The sequence below is a fragment of the Schistocerca cancellata genome, chromosome 5 (assembly GCF_023864275.1).
Source record: "Schistocerca cancellata isolate TAMUIC-IGC-003103 chromosome 5, iqSchCanc2.1, whole genome shotgun sequence".
NCBI lineage: Eukaryota > Metazoa > Arthropoda > Insecta > Orthoptera > Acrididae > Schistocerca > Schistocerca cancellata.
In genome coordinates this window covers 616,903,061-616,923,719 of record NC_064630.1, presented here as the reverse complement: position 1 = coordinate 616,923,719, position 20,659 = coordinate 616,903,061, and the positions used below count along the sequence as shown (strand labels likewise).

Below are 20,659 nucleotides of genomic sequence, written 5' to 3'. Positions count from 1 at the left end.
GAGTCCATACTCTATTCTGTCTCAAAATTAGTGCATAACAAACAGAAATAGCGTATATTTCCTCATCAATTAATCTTCTACTGGAAAGAATCTCAGAAGTATTCGTTTCGATATCGTAGTGATAAGGGGGTGAACATATTCTTTAGCTCGTTACTCCTTCTGACATTTTATTCCACTCCATAAAACCATAAGTTCTTAGAAAGAGAAAAGGGGATTCATTTTGGAACTTGGCATATAATGCACACATCTAGTTTATTTGCTTCGCATCTGCTGTGTTTTCATTCACTAATTTATATTACAATCTACTTGATGCATACGCTGAAATTATTCGAAATTGGTAGAAACATTCCAGCAAATTCCAGCAACAAGACTTTACATACGTGCGTCTCTTCACCTTTGTTAATCCTTTATGGGTCAGAAAGATCAGCAGTGGGACAACTTTCTCCCCTGAGGCCTACGACGATGATTCGCCAAACTCATTGTTTGCGCAGCTAACACAAGCTAAGAACGGTTCAAGGTAAGGGCCCAGCGGTTAAAAGCGAAAGAACGCCTCACTGCGGTTCTCAGTCCAGCTCACGCAGCCACATGGCCAAGCTACTGGTGAGCGTCCATTTTGTTACCTATTTCATGTGATGTTACTTCTTTCCCAAGTGTGTTTTTCTAATTTAGTCGAAAATTTGAGGATTCGGTTTATATGAACGTTTTTTTATTTTAACTTTTCCTTGCAGTTTTTTGAAGTAGCATAGGGAACACGAACTTCTTTCCTTTAAATTCGTGTGTCGACCCGCCACCCGAACCTTCCTTGCCCCCCTCCCCCTCCCGCCCTCCTATGGCGTGCACTAGTCCTCTCGCTCGACGTTTATTACAACTTTACGTCAACTAGTGTCCCACAATTGACTTCAATTTACTTACTACTCGTCTATCTGTTTTGATATGAGTTCATAAAAGAGTACACCAGTAAACAGGATCTAATATTAATTTAATGGAAGATAATAGCCTTGTTTGTGTTCATAGAAGGCTATTACAACTTTACGTCAACTAGTGTCACACAATTGACTTCAATTTACTTACTATTCGTCTATCTGTTTTGATATGAGTTGATAAACGAGTACGCCAGAGAACAGGATCTAATATTAATTTAATGGAAGATAACAGCCTTGTTTGTGTTCATAGAAGGCCTCTCCTCTTGGCCACTTTTTTTATTTGGCTTTAAGGCAACATCTGCTATTTAGTCAGTAATAATTATAGCCGCACAGGTTTAACATAAATATTGAATTTAAGTAGATTGATAGAACAAGCTTACATTATCAATAGTACAATATACTAGGGAGATAAATTATACGGCCGGCCGAGGTGGCCTAGCGATTCTAGGCGCAACAGTCGGGAACCACGCGACCACTACGGTCGCAGGTTAGAATACTAACTCGGGCATGGATGTGTATGATGTCCTTAGGTTAGTTAGGTTTAAGTAGTTCTAAGTTCTAGGGGACTGATTACCTTAGAAGTTAAGTCCCATAGTGCTCAGAGCCAATTGAACCATTAATTATACTCTGGATTACACTACGAATAAGTTTATTTTTAGAATGGTTTCACAAGGAGTATGTTACACAATTTAGCATCAAATAAGAGTTTACAAGCTTACAGTAGTTCGAGTTGTCATATATAAATAAAAGTTCTTAATGTTTTAAAATATATACAAAGATGCACCGCATTATTCCAGATGCTGAGCTGTTTCCGCAAGATTACTATCAAATCCTTCGGGTAAAGAGTCAACACTGATAGGTAGAAGAAAACCTCTTGTTACCATTTTGATACGAGGAACATGGGCTTATGTGAACTTTGTGCATGCGGTACTACACGATTCAGCTCGGCTTCATCGGCCTATCCTGATTACAGCTTCCAGAGATTAGAATTTTTATTCTTTGTAAATGTACTTGGTGAAATGTGAGTCCCAGCTTTGTATGAATGATGGACGGTCACGTGATGCTTACTTAGCTTCACATAATCGAACTAAAGTCGCAGGAGACAGCAATTCGTTTGTTTGGCTCACCCGATACTGTTACTGAAATAATGAAATATTAGAACGGTAAGGGGAAAACAAAACGTCGATCAGTTTCATAAACAAAAAAAGATCCGTGGGATTTATAGTTCTCTTAAAGTTGAAATACCAAATTTCCCTGAAGCAATTTTTGTTGTATGTGATGGTAAACTTTATTAGTCTTCAAGAACCAAGTTTCCCAGGATCGCTAGTAACTCTTTTTATCACTCTTCCCAGTTTCGATAGATCTACACTGCCATCATCGGATGTTGGCAGCGTGGATCTGTCGAAACCTGTAATAGTAATATTAAGAGTTACTTGGGATCTTGGCAAACTTGATTTTTTAGATCGCCACCAAGGACTGACGCAATGTTAAACACTTTTTTCAGCTGCCACATGACTTTTTGTTGTTGAAGAAATACTGATCAAATGGTTCAAATAGCTCTGAGCACTATGGGACTTAACTGCTGAGGTCATCAGTCCCCTAGAACTTAGAACTAGTTAAACCTAACTAACCTAAGGACATCATAAACATCCATGCCCGAGGCAGGATTCTAACCTGCTACCGTAGCAGTCGCGTGGTTCCAGACTGTAGCGCCTAGAACCGCTCGGCCACCCCGGCCGGCAAATACTGATCAGTCATGATATTTCTTAATACGTTTATTGCTGATTAATTTAAAATATATTATTGTAAACTTCATTTACACTGAGAAAACAAGTGCTCCATACACATTTTACATTAGTTTACGATTCTTGATAAATTTAGTCTGAAGTCAGTTCAGAGTTACATGTACAGTGTTAAAGCACTCAAAACACTGTAAATCACGAATAGGAATTACTGCAGTGAGGTATCCACCACTCTTTATTTATGCTCAATGATCATAACACTCTGTACCTATGTAACTGAAAAAAGAGCTAGTATCCAAGTACTCAGACTTTAACACGACAAATCAAATTTTTAAGGCAAATAAAATTCCTGTAGTGTCAAAACTGCGAGCAGATGCGAAACACATTACACTGTTTCTTCCGTACTGAGTGGTCATTGACTAAAAGTACTAAAAGAAATAGTAAATGCGTTACAATAGACTCATCGTAGTAATTATAATAGTAATATAATTTCACTTGTTAGTTCCTCTAAGATATTTATAGTCTCTTCTGTGTCTCATTATGTGCTGATCCTAATTTTTCCGTTGCTTCCAACTTGATTTTTTTCTTGGATTTTCTTCTGTCTTTTAGGATACTTGCTAAAACTGTGTTGCCTTCAAATCTTTTACTTACAGTAGTATGACTGCCTTTTTCGACTCTTCCTGTGTCACAGTAGCCTGTTTTTAATGACGACGCTCCGTATTCACGTCGACATCAGACGTGTCTTTGCTTAAGAACAAAGGCAAATAGAATACCTTACGAAATACATTTTACTGCAGAAATACGTCGGAAGAGTGGCAAAAAAAAGTATTAGCAGCAGCTGACTCCACTTTAGTGCTTCAGTCTGATTATGAAACTTACGCCATTAGAGAAACAGAGTAGAAAAAGATCATTAAGTAGATTTTTTGAGTTACGCAGTTAGAGAGGTTTGTGGCGAAATTATTAGCTGGAGACCAGAAAGGTGAAGAAGAAACGATAGCTTATTTACAGTTTCATCTACAGTTCTTTAAGTTATACGATCTTGTGTCATTGTGAAACCACTTCAATTGCGCGAGAAATCTTTGCAGGATTACGCTTCAAACAATGTTGTCACTGGAACGTAAAAGTAACAAACTTTGATAGCAGTTATGCTTCATGTTTCAAATGGAACCGTTTTTCCTCTACGGACATTGCTAACATGAAACATGACACTACAGGAAATTGTCGTAACACTACTTTGCACTGAAAATAGTTAACAAGAACCGAAAACTGAATAGTCAAAGTCGATCTAGAAAACATAAATGTTTAAACATGGATTCGTATTTGTATATTTTCTTGTCCAGTTTGTTTTTTTGCGAATGACTAATTCACACCTACATCACAAATTCTCACGTCCGAGTTACACTCCTTTGTACTCACAACCATGCAATGCCAGGAGCACCAGAACCCACGGGCGATAAAGAATATTATCGAGGTTGGCGAGCGACTCCACAAGCGACTGTCCCTAAGCAAAATCGCAGGGGTATTTGTAACAAAATGACTTGCAACGTTTCTGTCCGTCAACGAACAGATCGGTTCCAGCCAGAATCTGAGAATACCTCAAGCTTTTCGGTTTTCTCTGACATTTCCCTGATTTATCAATTAAATTCTGTTTCTCTTGAATTTCCAATTTTCTAAGTTTTGGAAACTGTCTTAGTAAAAGCTCAGGTAAACATTTTAGCTGCCGCGTATGCGTTGTTCAACACTTGACGACGGGGATAGAACAACCATAGGACTCAGCTTGGATATAAGGAATCTTCCTTCCGGTGGTGCTTTTCAGAGTGAATTATATACAGCTTTTGGTAGAGCTAACACAGTCACGCAAATTTACGCAGAGTGTAGATGTACAACCGGCGTAGAAGTCGAATCAAAATGAGTCTACAAATTACCATTGAGTGAACAAGAAACGCTACAGAATAAGTAGTGTCACTTGCAAGTTTCTGCAGCAAAGAAAGTTCTTATACCTTTCCTCATTGCCAGATTTATGTTGCACTACTTAACAACTGGTCGAATTATCTCATACGACAAGTGAACAGAGTAGGTCAGAGATTGCGGTGCCATTTTCTTCATCCCATTACAGTACGATGCGTCCAAACCCTGAGATTTAGCCTAAAAGATCGTAGTGTATCAACGGTCCTGTTGTCTTCTGGCATATTTCACATGTGCAGCTGCAGGCAGTACGAATTTCAGCAGTCCAGGCTCTATGCAGGGTGGTCCATTGATCATGACCGGGCCAAATATCTCACGAAATAAGCGTCAAACGAACAAACTACGAAGAACGAAACTTGTCTAGTTTGAAGGGGGAAACCAGATGGTGCTATGGTTGGCCCGCGAGATGGCGCTGCCATAGGTCAAACGGATATCAACTGCGTTTTTTAAAAATAGGAACCCACATTTTTTATTACATGTTCGTGTAGTACGTAAAAAAATATGAATGTTTTAGTTGGACCACTTTTTTCACTTTGTGATAGATGGCGCTGTAATAGTCACAAACACAATTTCAGACGAACAGTTGGTAACAGGAAGGTTTTTTAAATTAAAATACAGAACGTAGGTACGTTTGAATATTTTATTTCGGTTGTTCCAATGTGATACATGTACCTTTGTGAACTTATCATTTCTGAGAACGCATGCTGTTACAGCGTGATTACCTGTAAATACCACATTAATGCAATAAATGTTCAAAATGATGTCTGTCAACCTCAGTGCATTTGGCAATACGTGTAACGACATTCCTCTCAACAGCGAGTAGTTCGCCCTCCGTAATGTTCGTACATCTGACAATGCGCTGACTCATGTTGTCAGGCGTTGTCGATGTATCACGATAGCAAATATCCTTCAACTTTCCCCACAGAAAGAAAATCGGGGACGTCAGCTCCGGTGAACGTGCGGGCCATGGTGCTTCGACGACCAATCCACCTGTCATGAAATATGCTATTCAATACCGCGTCAACCGCATGCGAGCTATGTGCCGGACATCCATCGTGTTGGAAGTACATTGCCATTCTGTCATGCAGTGAAACAGCTTGTAGTAACATCGATAGACCATTACGTAGGAAATCAGCATTTAGATTGCCATCGGTAAAATGGGGGCCAATTATTCTTCCTCCCATAATGCCGCACCAAACAATAACCCGCCAAGGTTGCTGACGTTCCACTTGTCGCAGCCATCGTGGATTTTCCGATGCCCAGTAGTGCATATTATGCCGGTTTACGTTACCGCAGTTGGTGAATGACGCTTCGTCGCTAAATAGACTGCGTGTGCAAGAAATCTGTCAGCGCCTCGTAATTTCTCTTGTGCCCAGTGGCAGAACTATACACGACGTTCAAAGTCGTCGCCATGCAATTCCTGGTGCATAGAAATATGGTACGTGTCTTATCGATGTTGGCCGGCTTGGGTGGCCGAGCGGTTCTAGGCGCTACAGTTTGGAACCGCGCGACCGCTCCGGTCGCAGGTTCGAATCCTGCCTCGGGCATGGATGTATGTGATGCCTTTAGGTTGGTAAGGTTTAAGTAGTTCTAAGTTCTGGGGGACTGATGACCTCAGAAGTTAAGTCCCATAGTGCTCAGAGCCATTTGTACAATTTTTTGCAATCGATGTTGATGTAGCATTCTCAACACCGACGTTTTTGAGATTACCGATTCTCGCACAATTTGTCTGCTACTGATGTACGGATTAGCCACGACAGCAGCTAAAACACCTACTTGGGCATCATCATTTGGTGCTGGTCGTGGTTGATGTTTCACATGTGGCTGAACACGTCCTGTTTCATTAAATAACGTAACTATCCGGCAAACGGTCCAGACACTTGGATGATGTCGTCCAGGATACCGAGCAGCATACATAGCACACGCTCGTTGGGCATTTTGATCACAACAGCCATACATCAACACGATATCGACCTTTTCCGCAATTGGTAAACGGTCCATTTTATCACGAAGCAAATACCGTCCTCACTGGCGGAATATTACGTGATACCACGTATTCATACCTTTGTGACTATCACAGCGCCATCTATCACAAAGCGAAAAAAGTGGTCCAACTAAAACATCCATATTTCTTTACGTACTACACGAATATGTAATAAAAATGGGGGTTCCTATTTTAAAAAAACGCATTTGATATCCGTTTGACCTATGGCAGCGCCATCTAGGGGGCCAACCATAACGCCATCTGGTTTCCCCCTTTAAGCTAGACGAGTTTCGTTCTTTGTAGTTTTTTCGTTTGGTGCTTATTTCGTGAGATATTTGGCCCGGTCACTATCAATGGATCACCCTGTATAAGGTTGCAGTCCCCATGTAGAGAACAGTCGCATTCGCTGCAACAATTCACTGATGTCCTTGTTAACAGTACAAGGCACATAGTAGAGGTAAACATTTTTTATATGTATGTCTACTCTTGAGGCATGCGTCATTTTCACTTTTGTTTATACAGCAAACTGAGGTCAGTAGTTCAGTAATTCTGAAGTTTATAATAGTCGTTCTGTTTATATACTTTTTAAACTTCATTTGTTTTCCAACGGCTTTGTGTAAAAATAGACACTGCTTGACAAAAAAAGCATCCTGAAGCAGAGGAGAGAAAGAAATGAAACTCCTCGGGTTGATAGAATCTATCCTCTTATTTCGATGATTACAAACTCGAGTCAGTTTACAAAGAAAGAGGCACTGTAAACCCGCTTATCAGTATAACGTTGCACATCTCTGGCTTGGATGCATGATCCGGCTGGTAAGGGCGTTATAAAGCCGTTGTGTTCTCTCCCGAGGCAAGCTTGTCCATTAGTGTTGGAAGTGGTTCTTGACATGCGGCATGATACGGTTCGCATGTAAACGTTTCCGACACGGTGCCGTGATTTCTGCGTCACTCAGATTCTGAAGGCCTAGTGACTCACCACCAGTTACGTGTCTGGTGTCTGCGATTACACAATGAGTTCATACCTCCAGCCGCTCACGTTCTCACAAAGTCAGCGTTGTCTAAAGGCAAGTTCTCAGGTCTGCCATCCAGTCGGCTAGGCAGACGTAATTTGTCAAGTCTAATCATTACAACGAATACTCTGCACTGATTCCAAGATTCTAGTCTCACATAAGGACGGTCAACTATGTCCAAGCACCCAACGTGCAAGCGATCTTGACGGGTTAAAAAGAAAACCTGAAGGGATATTTCTTGATTCCTCTGCAATACTCTCAGACCTATCACGCATTAAATACACTTTTCCCTCTCTGATCGCAAAAACATGAATCAGGGCTACAACAGTCAGCATCATAATCAGCAACAGCTAGCAAAACGGCTACTCGATTATACGTGTATAGGATTAACATGACTGCGAAAAAATCGTAATCACACGGTATTAAGGTACCATGGATTCCAATATTAAAGTCAGTACGATTAAAGGCCACTATGACGTAATATGACGCGGTTGGTCGTAGTCCTCGAGCTTTAAGACCCTTCAAAATGTCAGTTTCAGATTTTGGTTTGTACACTTAGTTTCTCATCCTTGAAGCTGTTATCGATTGAAGCATCTTGTTAGATTACATTAGTAATAAAATTAACAGTAATAAATGTTTCCTTTTTACAGTAAAGTGTACACGAACATAATTGCAAACTAAACGAACAACCATCCTTTTGAAAACGGCAACTTCCAATTAGCAGACAAATATTACGGATAACAAAATTATTTGCTCTTACATGTGCCAGTTACGTACGATCCTCACCTCTTCACAAACGACTTTCTTATGCGAGTCGCGATAGCAGAAAGGTCAACACAAACAAAGCACCCTTGGATATACAGCCCGTTTCCATCAAGTTCTATTCGTATTTTGGAACCCACATTTCTTTATAGCCACTAAATGGTTAGGTATTACGACACACAGATTAACGAGAAGAGAAATCTGAGTGTGTGAATGCATTCACAGGAACCAAAGATCCAAACTGTGATAAGCGACAGTCGTACATGTTCACAGAAATTAAACTCATCTATGTGATGTACAAACCTTTTAAAGTACGAGGGTTAATTCGATTTGAAACTACATTGTGAAATTTGGAACCAAAATAAGGATGCGTTTTTATAGTTGCGTTTATAAACATAAACCTCGGTGACAACTCATGTCCGAACCTAACCTTGAATTGCTAATCCGATATTCCATCCACTTGAACCAACATACAACACATCAAAAAGAAACGCTTTTACATAAAGAAAAAGCAATTCATCAGGCGTCCTCCGATTTTGGTAACTGTTGAAAGTTTTATCTTTATGCAGTGAAGAGTGCAGCTGTGCCTACAATGCGTTCCATTACATTGTGAGAAAGCCTCAATACGTATTAATTCATTTGCTGCAAAAGCCCAGTAACAGATGACACGCAACGTTAGTCATCTTATAAATTTGAGGGAGGTTGCAAGTTAATGTCCCAAAAATCAAAACCAAGATGGAATTTCACGCAGTCTCTTTAGGACAGTGCGATATCATAATCTCAAGTATATAGGTTTTAGTACTTCAATCGATCTTAAACAGAGAGTTTTCTCGCCAAATAGATACGCAGCTTAGAAAAATGAAAGTCTTTGCACGTTGCAGATATGTGCATTTGTATTAAGGAATTGGACGACTATATAAGTAATCCATGAAGTGTATGGTTCAAATGGCTCTAAGCACTATGGGACTTAACGTCTGACGTCATCATTCCCCTAGGCTTAGAACTACTTAAACCTAACTAACCTAAGGACATCACACACGTCCATGCCCGTGACAGGATTCGAACCTGCGACCGTAGCAGCAGCGTGGTTCCAGACCGAACCACGAAGTGTAATGAACTTATATATAAGGAATGATACAATTTTTGCTGTCAATACAAACGAAAATACTGCTGAAAAGTTTTATTTAGACATGTCGAAAGGTCACTAATCCAGAACCAATATATAGTGATAGATATTATTTATGCAGTACTGCTCGCTGTGATGGATATTCTGAGTCGTTCCTGGAAGACACATACTTTCCCATGTACGAGTGTCGTTCAATAAACGATGCAACTAACTTCTTTCTGAAAGCAGATTGGCTTTATTGACAGTACCAACACGCCACATTATGACCCACTCTTTTGGCTACAAATCGCTATTTTTAACATAATCTCTGTTCAATGCGAGGGACTTGCACCACATTACTGGGAGGGCATGTACCACTCTAATAGTCGACGTTGGAGCTAAGGTCGTGCTGCATCAATAAACTCCCCTTCACCAACCTACCTCTTCCCGTGGAATGCATCCTTCATTGGGCCAATGGAAATCGGAAGATACGAGATCCGGGCTGCAGGGTGAAAGAGGAGCAATAGTCCGATAAAGTTTTGTGAGCTCTTCTCAGGCTCGTAGACTTGAGGCCTTGCGTTACCATGGAGAAGGAGAAGTTCGTTTGCATTTCTGTGTTGACGAAAACGCTGAAGTCATTTGTTCAGTTTCCTGAGAGTAACACAGTACATTTTAGAGTTGAATGTTGCACCATGTGGGAGGACATCAAACAGAATAGTCCGTTCAGAGTCGAAGAAAACCGTTGCCAGGATTAGCCGAGCGGTCTAAGGCTCTGCAGTCATGGACTGTGCGGTTGGTCCTGGCGGGGGTTCGAGTCCTCCCTCGGGCATGGGTGTGTGTGTGTTTGTCCTTAGGATAATTTAGGTTAAGTAGTGTGTAAGCTTAGGGACTGATGACCTCAGCAGTTTGGTCCCATAAGATTTCGTACACAACTGAACAATTTTTGAAAACCGTTGCCATGACTTTACCGGTTGATGGTGCAGTTTTGAACCTTTTCTTCCGGGGAGAGGTAGCATGGCGCCACTTTATGGATTTCAATTTTGTTTCTGGTTCGAAGTGATGAACCCTCGTTTCAATGATTGTGATGATGATTAACAAAAAATTGTCACACTCAGCACCGTAATGCGCCAGCAACTCCGCTCAGATGGTCCTTCGTTGCTCTCTTTGGTCTTTTGTGTAAGGGATGAGCCAGACAGTAGGGGATTTTACTTTATTATATGAACTTTCAAACGGTAACTTCATTTTTCCATTACGGCCGAGCCACGGCCGGCAGTGTTAGATGTCCCACGATTTAGCAACAGGAAGTCAGCATCGAGGAAGGGCACCTTGGCCACACGCCTCCCCCACGTGCTGACGAGGTAACGCAGACCCAGGCGTCGTTTAGCAGGCGGCGCTCTGGAAAATTCCATGCCGCCCGCACGGTTTTCTCGATCGCGACCAATCAGGGCGGAGAAAGCCGCGTAGTGCGTCGAATATACGCTGCCACCGGGCCCACTCTGGTATTCTTGCTCGCCCACGAGTCCGATGCGCACCCTGTGGCATTGAACATCTCCTGCTTCTCCCGGTGGTGCGGCGCTGTGGACTTAGTTTTGGCAGACAACAACTTTCGGTAGCTTCAGGAACTATGTTTTGCCAAACTCTACGCTCTGCCTCACCCTCACCTCCCTTGGCCCATGTGACCCCTTTTTAACATGCTTCCGCCAATAAATGGCCTTTGTCTAAATTTTGTCCTATTCATTTCATAACGCCCACCGCCTGCCCATACGAGCATCCTGTACAGTTGTTAGGCAGTGAGGAACCCAGCGGACAAACGTCTTTGAGTGCGAAAACTGGTTGTCGAGTATGTCAACACTACCAACAGAGACATACAGTTGAACCCTGAGGTGTCTGATGTGATCCGTCGATCACCTCGAACGATAGTGTCCACATTTACCAATACTGCAGGAGTCAGCTGCATGCGGCCGGCCAGCACGTTGGAGATAGGATACATTTGCGCAACCTTGTTGTGATGACAGACGCCTCGCCCCAGGTCTCCGCAGACATTCTGCAAGCGCCAATGAACATCTGCGATTCTCTGGTTTTCCACCAAAAGAAACCCAATGACAGCTGTCTGCTTGGAACACACCTTCGTTACAGACAACAGTCTGAAGGCTATGTATGGCTCCGCCACGTATCGAAACTTTACGAAACTGTAGGCGCTGAAGCGGAAATTTTCCACTATGTCCAACAAAAACTTCCTCATTTTTTCAACCGGTACTGGCCGACGAGAACGTGACGTTGCCTTTCATTACTTATTCAAAACCACCGTACTTTTTAAGCATTCTACACAACTGGCCATTAAAATTGCTACACCACAAAGATGAACGTGCTACAGACAGGAAATTTAACCGACAGGAAGAAGATGCTGTGATATGCAAATGATTAGCTTTTCAGAGCATTCACACAAGGTTGGCGCCAGTGCCGTCACATACAACGTGCTAACAGGAAAGTTTCCAACCGATTTTTCATACACAAACAGCAGTTCACAGGTGTTGCCTGGTGAAACGTTGTCGTGATGCCTCATATAAGCAGGAGAAACGCGTACCATCACGTATCCGACTTTGATAAAGGTCGGATTGTAGCCTAACACGATTGCGGTTTATCGTATCGTGACATTGCTGCTCGTGTTGGTCGAGATCCAATGACTGTTGGCAGAATATGGAATCGATGGGTTCAGGAGAGTAAGACGGAACGCCGCGCTAGATCCCAACGGCCTCGTATCACTAGCAGCCGAGATAGCAGGCATCTTATCCGCATGGCTGTAACGGATCGCGCAGCCACGTCTCGATCCCTGAGTCAACAGATGGGGATGTTTGCAAGACAACAACCATCTTCACTAGCAATTCGACGACGTTTGCAGCAGCATGTACTATCAGCTCAGAGACCATGGCTGTGGTTAACCTTTACGCTGCATCACAGACAGAAGCGCCTGCGATGGTGTTCTCAACGACGAACCTGGGTGCACGAATGGCAAAACGTCATTTTTTCGGACGAATCCAGGTTCTGTTTACAGCATCATGATGGTCGCATCCGTGTTTGGCAACATCGTGGTGAACGCACATTGGAAGCGTGTATTCGTCATCGCTATAATGGCGTATCACCCGGCGTGATGGTATGGGGTGCCATTGGTTACACGTCTCGGTCACCTCTTGTTCGCATTGACGGCACTTTCAACAGTGGACGTTACGTTTCAGATGTGTTACGACCCGTTGCTCTACCCTTCATTCGATCCCTGCGAAACCCTACATTTCATTAGAATAATGCACGACCGCATGTTGCAGGTCCTGTACGGGCCTTCCTGGATACAGAAAATGTTCGACTGCTGCCCTGGCCAGCACATTCTCCAGATCTCTCACCAATTGAAAACGTCTGGTCAATGGTGGCCGAGCAACTGGCTCCTCACAATACGCCAGTCACTACTCTCGATGAACTGTGGTATCGTGTTGAAGCTGCATGGGCAGCCTGTACACGCCATCCAAGTTCAGTTTGAATCAATGCCCAGGCGTATCAAGGCCGTTATTACTGCCAGAAGTGGTAGTTCTGGGTACTGATGTCTCAGGATCTATGCACCCAAATTGCGTGAAAATGTAATCACATGTCAGTTCAAATATAATATATTTGTCCAATGATTACCCGTTTATCATATGCATTTCTTTTTGGTGTAGCAGTTTTAAGGGCCAGTAGTGTACTATAACACAGCTGTCTCGTAGGCTTTTCAGAGCAATGTTTCATTTTCCAGCGTTGTCGAACATAGAGGAATACATATTTCACAGCGAGCTGACATGATACTGATTGACAAATGAGGTATTTCACAGTCATGTATCAAGCTGTCGGGCCACCATAGTGTCATAACTGCATTTGTCAATGTCTCCGACAGCGTTAAACTGGCTGAAGATAGACTACGTCGATTCTTCTTGATACGCTGACTGAAAAACTGGAAATTTAAGGTGTCTTTATCACAGATGACAAGTAATTTGAATCATTTTACACTGTGCTTTCCAGTATAACGGAGGGGACGCGAAAGGCTCTATAGAGAAACATGACGTCATTTGCACCTCAAGGTTCAGTGTAGGAGTATTACTCATAATAATGGAATATGTTTATGTTTCCACTTTGTGCATGTAGATGAACGATCTTAAATTACACCTTAGCGCTACGCTACACCAGGAAATCGAACCGCTTCTTTTGATTCGATTAACGAAGATGTTCAATTTGTGTATGAAGACCAACAAAACAATGCTTAAGATAAAGTCTGCTGACTCAAAGGCATACCCAAAGTCCCTCGATAAAACGCTAATTAACAACTGATGGAGTCATTTCCTTACGTTGTTCTAACTAGTGCAATAAGCCCTTCCAGTGGCTCGTTTCAAGATTTTCTTTTATAGAGTGAACTGATGAGTAGGTGTAAGCATGTATATCTATTATTTTACTAAAAAGTAGAAGAAATATAGGGAGGGATGTGGAACAAATTATACTCTGAAGTGGCAAAGAAACTCGTATTGTCATGCGTATTCAAATATAGAGGTATGTAAACAGGCAGAATAAGGCGCTGCGGTCGGCAACGCCTATGTAAGACAAGTGTCTGGCTTAGTTGTTATATCGGTTACTGCTGCTACAATGGCAGGTTAGCAAGATTTAAGTGACTTTTAACGTGGTGTCATAGTCGGCGCACGAGCGATGGGACACAGAATTTACGAGGAAACGAGAAATAGAGATTTTCCGGTACGACCATATCACGAGTGTAGCGTGAATATGAGGAATCCGGTATAACATCAAATCTCCGACATCGCTGCGGCCGGAAAAAGATCCTACAACAACGGAACAACTAAAGAGAATCGTTTAACATGACAGAAGAGCAACTCTTCCACAAATTTCTGCAGATTTCAATGCTGGGTCATCGACAAGTGTCAACGAAACATCACCGATGTGGGCTTTCGGAGCCGAAGGCCCACTCGTGTACCCTTGATGATTGCACGACACAAAGCTTTACACCTCGCCTGAGCCCGTCAACACCACCGACATTGGACTGTTGATGACTGGAAACATATTGCCTGGTCGGACGAGTCTCGCTTCAAATTGTATCGAGAGTATGGGAGTGTACTGGTATGGAGACCACCTCATGAATCCATGGACACAGCACGTCTGCAGGTGATTGTTCAAGCTGATGGAGGCTCTGTTATGGTGTGAGATGTGTGCAGTTGAAGTGATATTGGACCCCTCATACGTCTAGATACGACCCTGACAGATGACACGTACGTAAGCATTCTGTCTAGTCACCTGATCCATTCATGTCCATTGTGCATTCCGGCGGACTTGGGAAATTCCAGCAGGACAATGCGACGTCCCACACGTCCAGAATTGCTGCAGAGTGGCTCCAGAAACACTCTTCTGAGTTTAAACACTTCCTTTGGCCACCAAACTCCCCAGACATTAACATTATTGAGCATAACTGTGATGCTTTGTAACGTGCTGTTCAGAAGAGATCTTCGCCCCCTCGTACTGCTACGGATTTAAGGACAGCTCTGCAGGATTCATGGTGTCAGTTCCTTCCAGCACAACTTTAGACATTAGTCGGGTCCATGCCGCGTCGTGTTGCGGCACTTTTGCATGCTCTCTGGGGCTCTACACGATATTAGGCAGGTGCACCAGTTTCTTCGGTTCTTCAATGTATTTGTATGATGGTATTGCTGCAATGACAATGTTGTCGTAGATTGGCAAATTTCAGTTTCACGATTGGAACAACATTTCATTTTAAAGAGAAAACAGGTACTGTATTACTTTTGAATCTGAGGGTGTGATCTGATTTAGCAGTCTTTCAAGAATCTCTGCATTGTTTACACATCTTTTTGTTGCAGAATTTCGATATGTGTTATGTATTTGCAGCAGGCAAAAATAAAGATCCTGTGCAGTTGTAGCTGTCGTCGTAACCTTGATGTAGAGAAATTGCAGTTCAAGAATGTGCTGGATTTTGAAATACGCAGCACTGACGTGTTTATGGAATATATTCTTATGTACTACGTATTACTCCGTGGCACTTGTGACACAGCTCCAGATCAGTAATTGGCTGATACGAAACATTTCAAGGCTTATTCACATGAAAGCAAATGATCAAACCTAATACCGTGCTCACGCATTTTTTCACCAGTGACCCATCGGTTTGTTTCTATCACACGGGGGAAAACTGTGTTAGTTCATCGACGCATAAAAGCAGAGTCCACAGTTTACAGCTTATTCTTTTCTTTCTGCAGTTCAAACGATACAGTGCACAGATTGTTTATTTTTATTAGCGAGTAAGCCCATTATGACTACGCAGAGTACTTAGAGTTAGTCAATGCCTTCTTTGGTGACATATTTCTTTCGTTCTCTTCCTGTGTGCTCCCTTTCTCTCTTCAGACCAAGTCTTTTACTTTGGATTTTCCTCTCGGTAACTTGTCACGTGTGAATTCTGGGCCTGAAGATTTCACCGTTTGGCCGTCTTCTGGAGCAATTCTTCGCAATTGTAGATCAGTTTTGATCTCGCCAACCTACTTCATCCAGTTGTGGCTTTGCTTCTACTGTAAAAACAAAATAGACCATTGCCGGCCGATGTGGCCCAGCGGTTCTAGGCGCTTCGGTCCGGAACCGCGCTGCTGCTACGGTCGCAGGTTCGAGTCCTTCCTCGGGCATGTCCTTAGGTTAGTTAGGTTTAAGTAGTTCCAAGTCTATAGGATGTCGACCTCAGATGCTAAGTCTCATAGTGCTTAGGGCCATTTGAACCATTTGAAAATAGGCCATTTGTAAGTTAGTCTGGGTTCATTTTTGTGATCTTAGCCTGCGTTTCAAATGTCTCTATGGATATTTGTGTATTTTTTTTATTTTCTAACGGCTTCTCAGTGGGTATGTTTCGTCTATAAGTTTTGGACCTAGAATTTTTCTTACGATTTTTCGTTCTTTTTCCTCACTGTTTTCAATTTCTGTTTCCCTTTTTAGAGTAAGTATTTCTAATCCATAGAGGCATTCTGAATTAATTTCTGTTTTGTAATGTGTTAATTTTGTGCCTGAAGATACAGCTCTTGTTGTAGATATTTTAGCTGAATCGATATGCAGATTTCATCTTTTCGCAGTTTACTATTGTTTCAGTTTCATTTTCTTAATGGCTGCATTGAGATATTTAAACTGTGGAAGCTTCAACACCTGCCTAAAGCATCATTCGACGGCAGCAAGGAGCCATTTGCTCTCCCTGCTATTCATGTCAACCTGCAATACGGGGAAGCGCTAATAATCTTTCCTCGCATGTCATAACTTGGCGAATTAATTACTCCCTTCTCCCCGTTCTCCTCTTTCCTTGTCGATTCTCTCTCGAAGCAAAATTCTCTAATACTAGCCGTAATCGAAATAGGATTTGCTGTGTACCAAAAACGCACGCTCTAATGCGCGCTAGCGACGTAACCCCAGAGGTTCACTAGTCATAAAAGAGTGCAGGTATTCCAGCCAAATTATGTAGAACATTTCAGTTTTCAGGCTATTTAAACATGGTTGGCTTGTGTGTGGCTGGCCTTTTACTGATTATTAAACCGCACAGCAGCTGAAATTTAATTAAAACTAACATAATAGTCTTCGCAATTTCCCAAGTTACTACTGAAGCGTACTTAAATTTAGCTTGAAAGTTAACATGTCGGTCTACTACACTACGTTTTTTACTGTTTCTTAACGAAACATTCATTTATAGTGGAAGGAATATCCAGAAGTAAAGTGATCATACGATCTACTACCAGATTCGTTCAGTGAAGGTCGTTACCTTCATTGTATATAGAGAGACACAGAAATTTCTGTATGTTGCTAAAAATTTCATTTTTTGCTATATTTTCTCTTCAAATTTGAATCACGTCGATAGCTAAAATTTTGGCTCTGACTGTGGTATCATTGAAAGAATTTATTCGTAAATTCAGTTTTTTCCCCAATCTCTTCAAAAATTATGTTACTGAATCCATAGTCTCCAAATGAATATAATATATCAAGACAGTAGAAAGGTAATATCTGCGTTGTTTGTTTCTTAGTTTAGAACCTGCATACTAAATGGAAAATTAGTTTAATATAGCACCTACAGTATTTCATCTGTTGTTTCAGATGGTTATAGCGACGGTGGCATGGTTTGCCACCACCTCAAACGCACAGTTTGGAGGAGGTAAACGACCTCTAGACCCCGGATTTAGCAAGCCTGTCAAAGATCCAAACTATGACAGACCAGCCAGTGTAGGAGATCCAGGTTTCACCAGGCCTGTCAAGGACCCAGAATACAACAGACCAGCCAGTATTGGGGACCCAGGTTTCACCAGGCCTGTCAAAGATCCAAACTATGACAGACCAGCCAGTGTAGGAGATCCAGGCTTCACCAGGCCTGTCAAGGACCCAGAATACAACAGACCAGCCAGTATTGGGGACCCAGGTTTCACCAGGCCTGTCAAGGATCCAGAATACAACAGACCAGCCAGTGTAGGGGACCCAGGCTTCACCAGGCCAATCAAGGACCCAGAATACAACAGACCAGCCAGTGTAGGAGACCCAGGTTTCACCAGACCTGGAAATGTAAACTCTGGACTCTTGCGACCAATTGGTCAATGATCTGGCAGGCAGCAGTTAGCTCATCATTGACTTTCTTCGCCTGCCTGCGACTAAACAATGCATATTATGTCAATTAACTGTAACTTTCATTATGTACAATAACATAATAAATATTTTGCAAAATCACTTAGTCTGAATGTTTGTTTCACTGTGGTTACTTTAATCAAACTAGAAGCTCAAAAGGGTAAATTATACTCTAATCTCAGAGCAGCCATACTATATTTTATAATTAAATGAAACAATACTACAAAACCTGCTTATCAAATTATTATAGTTTCTCCCTTTTCCTTTCCTCACTCTATACACGCATTCTACTTCAGAGCTAATATAAACTATTTGAAAGGCATCCTGATGGAACGAATATGGAACCTCTCCATAAAATATGCTTGAAAGCTACCAGTCACGCAATAGTAGTAATGAAAACACACTGAAACTCAGGACAGATCGATCCCATGATATGTTGTACCTCACTATAAACAGCTCTGAACATAATTTGTTCATACATAATGTAAAATACTGTTTACTGTCAGGCTGGATAGCACTTTTACTTTTCTTCGTGGACAGTTTTAGTAAAGGATAGTAATCATCAGATATATGTTACATCAGTTACACTGTAAGTCGTCAATTTTTCATGTTATATGCATTTAATCGCTGAACTCATCGTCTCGTGTGTTATACAAAAGTCTTAATACAAGTCTCATTACTAAACACAATGAAATTTCTAGTTTCCTGTTTAATTTCTTGTTGACAAGTTACAGTATCTGCAAAAGTTTTCCAGGACGGTTTCTGTTACCTGAAAAGTTACTTGATTAGTATGCTGTAATAAAGTAATGTCTCCTTGTTTGCTGAAACAAGCTTTTTATTTTTTATATACAATTGCTGATTATTTGTCACAGAATTTTGTTAGCATTTGTTAAGTATGGACACCTATGTAGTGACCCATTAACTAAGCAGATACGAGAACAAAGAAAATGTGAATATAAAATCCTGGATCCCCAGAAACGTAGTTTAGGTAAGCCGTAGGCTACACATTTAATATTCGCACTAACTTAATAGTTTTTGCTCGGAGTTTGTTGTAATTCTGGGGTTAATAAATGATCCCACAAGAAAATGGCTTTTTATTAAAAAAGTGAAGCACAGTAATAAAGTATTGTAGCAATTAACAAAATACTGACGAAATAGTAGATAAAGTGACTTCTTTTTGCGACTACAATTACTTAGGTCCCCCGAACTGTTCCATAGTTGATTACTTGCAACCTCTGAAACTACCTGATGGATAGAGGTCGTTTTCGAGTAATTGGCTGTCTTCTCATGCTCTCTCTTCCTCTCTCTTTCTCTTCCTCACACACACACACACACACACACACACACACACACACACACACACACACGTAGTCTATAACTGGGGCCTACATCTGTATCATGAACAATTACCAACTATTCAGCTTCATAAGGGTACTAAAGTAATTTTTTGGCGCTCTGCTGGCCAAGTGTCACGAGTTGCTGCAAAGCTGTTTCGTTCAACAGGGGACCACTCTATACAGCGATAATCGAAAATACGATATAGCAATAACGAACACACATCTCTTTCTCAGTTTTATCCGCCCAAGGACTGGGTGTTGTGCTGTCCTCATCATCATCTTATCATCCTCATCGACTGCAGGTCGACGACGTGGCGTCAAATTGAAAGACCGGCACCTGGCGAACGATCTGCCCAACGGGGGACCCTAGCCATACGATTAAATAAATTAATCTATTTCTCACATTGAAACGGTGATTGCGTTCATCTCCGACTCATATGGGTCCAACACCGAAAACGACTCAGCTGGTGTAACCAGTGTTTCAACTGGTCAGTGAGAACTGGTTAAAGTGCTGTTCATGCGATGGATCAAGGTTTTTATTCCACCACAGGGGCAGACGTTTATAACCCTCAGCTTGCAACAGAGTCGTACTGTCGTGATCCTGTGACCTTTGCAGAACTGCCAAGGCTGCACCTCCTTCTCCCCCTCCACCCTCAGAAAAACAACGTCTATTGGAATTTTTCTGCATACCTTTAGGAAATTTTGTGATTTGTAGGGCAGGTTTAATAAAAATGAAACATTATTTGAAAATACACTCCTGGAAATTGAAATAAGAACACCGTGAATTCATTGTCCCAGGAAGGGGAAACTTTATTGACACATTCCTGGGGTCAGATACATCACATGATCACACTGACAGAACCACAGGCACATAGACACAGGCAACAGAGCATGCACAATGTCGGCACTAGTACAGTGTATATCCACCTTTCGCAGCAATGCAGGCTGCTATTCTCCCATGGAGACGATCGTAGAGATGCTGGATGTAGTCCTGTGGAACGGCTTGCCATGCCATTTCCACCTGGCGCCTCAGTTGGACCAGCGTTCGTGCTGGACGTGCAGACCGCGTGAGACGACGCTTCATCCAGTTCCAAACATGCTCAATGGGGGACAGATCCGGAGATCTTGCTGGCCAGGGTAGTTGACTTACACCTTCTAGAGCACGTT

General features: G+C 42.0%; 1 protein-coding gene across 2 annotated transcripts; it reads left to right on the top strand.

Annotated features, from left to right (window-relative positions):
• The first annotated feature begins 503 nt into the window (after window positions 1–503).
• On the top strand, window positions 504–18,257 carry LOC126187572 (uncharacterized). Of its 2 annotated transcripts, XM_049928738.1 has the most exons (3): window positions 504–600; window positions 17,637–17,835; window positions 17,896–18,257. In XM_049928738.1, exons 1-3 carry the CDS (start codon window positions 586–588, stop codon window positions 18,129–18,131), a joined length of 450 nt encoding a protein of 149 aa, XP_049784695.1. In that variant the 5' UTR covers window positions 504–585; the 3' UTR covers window positions 18,132–18,257. The 2 variants fall into 2 exon arrangements, with proteins under 2 accessions (XP_049784695.1, XP_049784694.1); XM_049928737.1 differs by having other exon boundaries at window positions 17,637–18,257.
• Window positions 18,258–20,659: the final 2,402 nt, after the last annotated feature.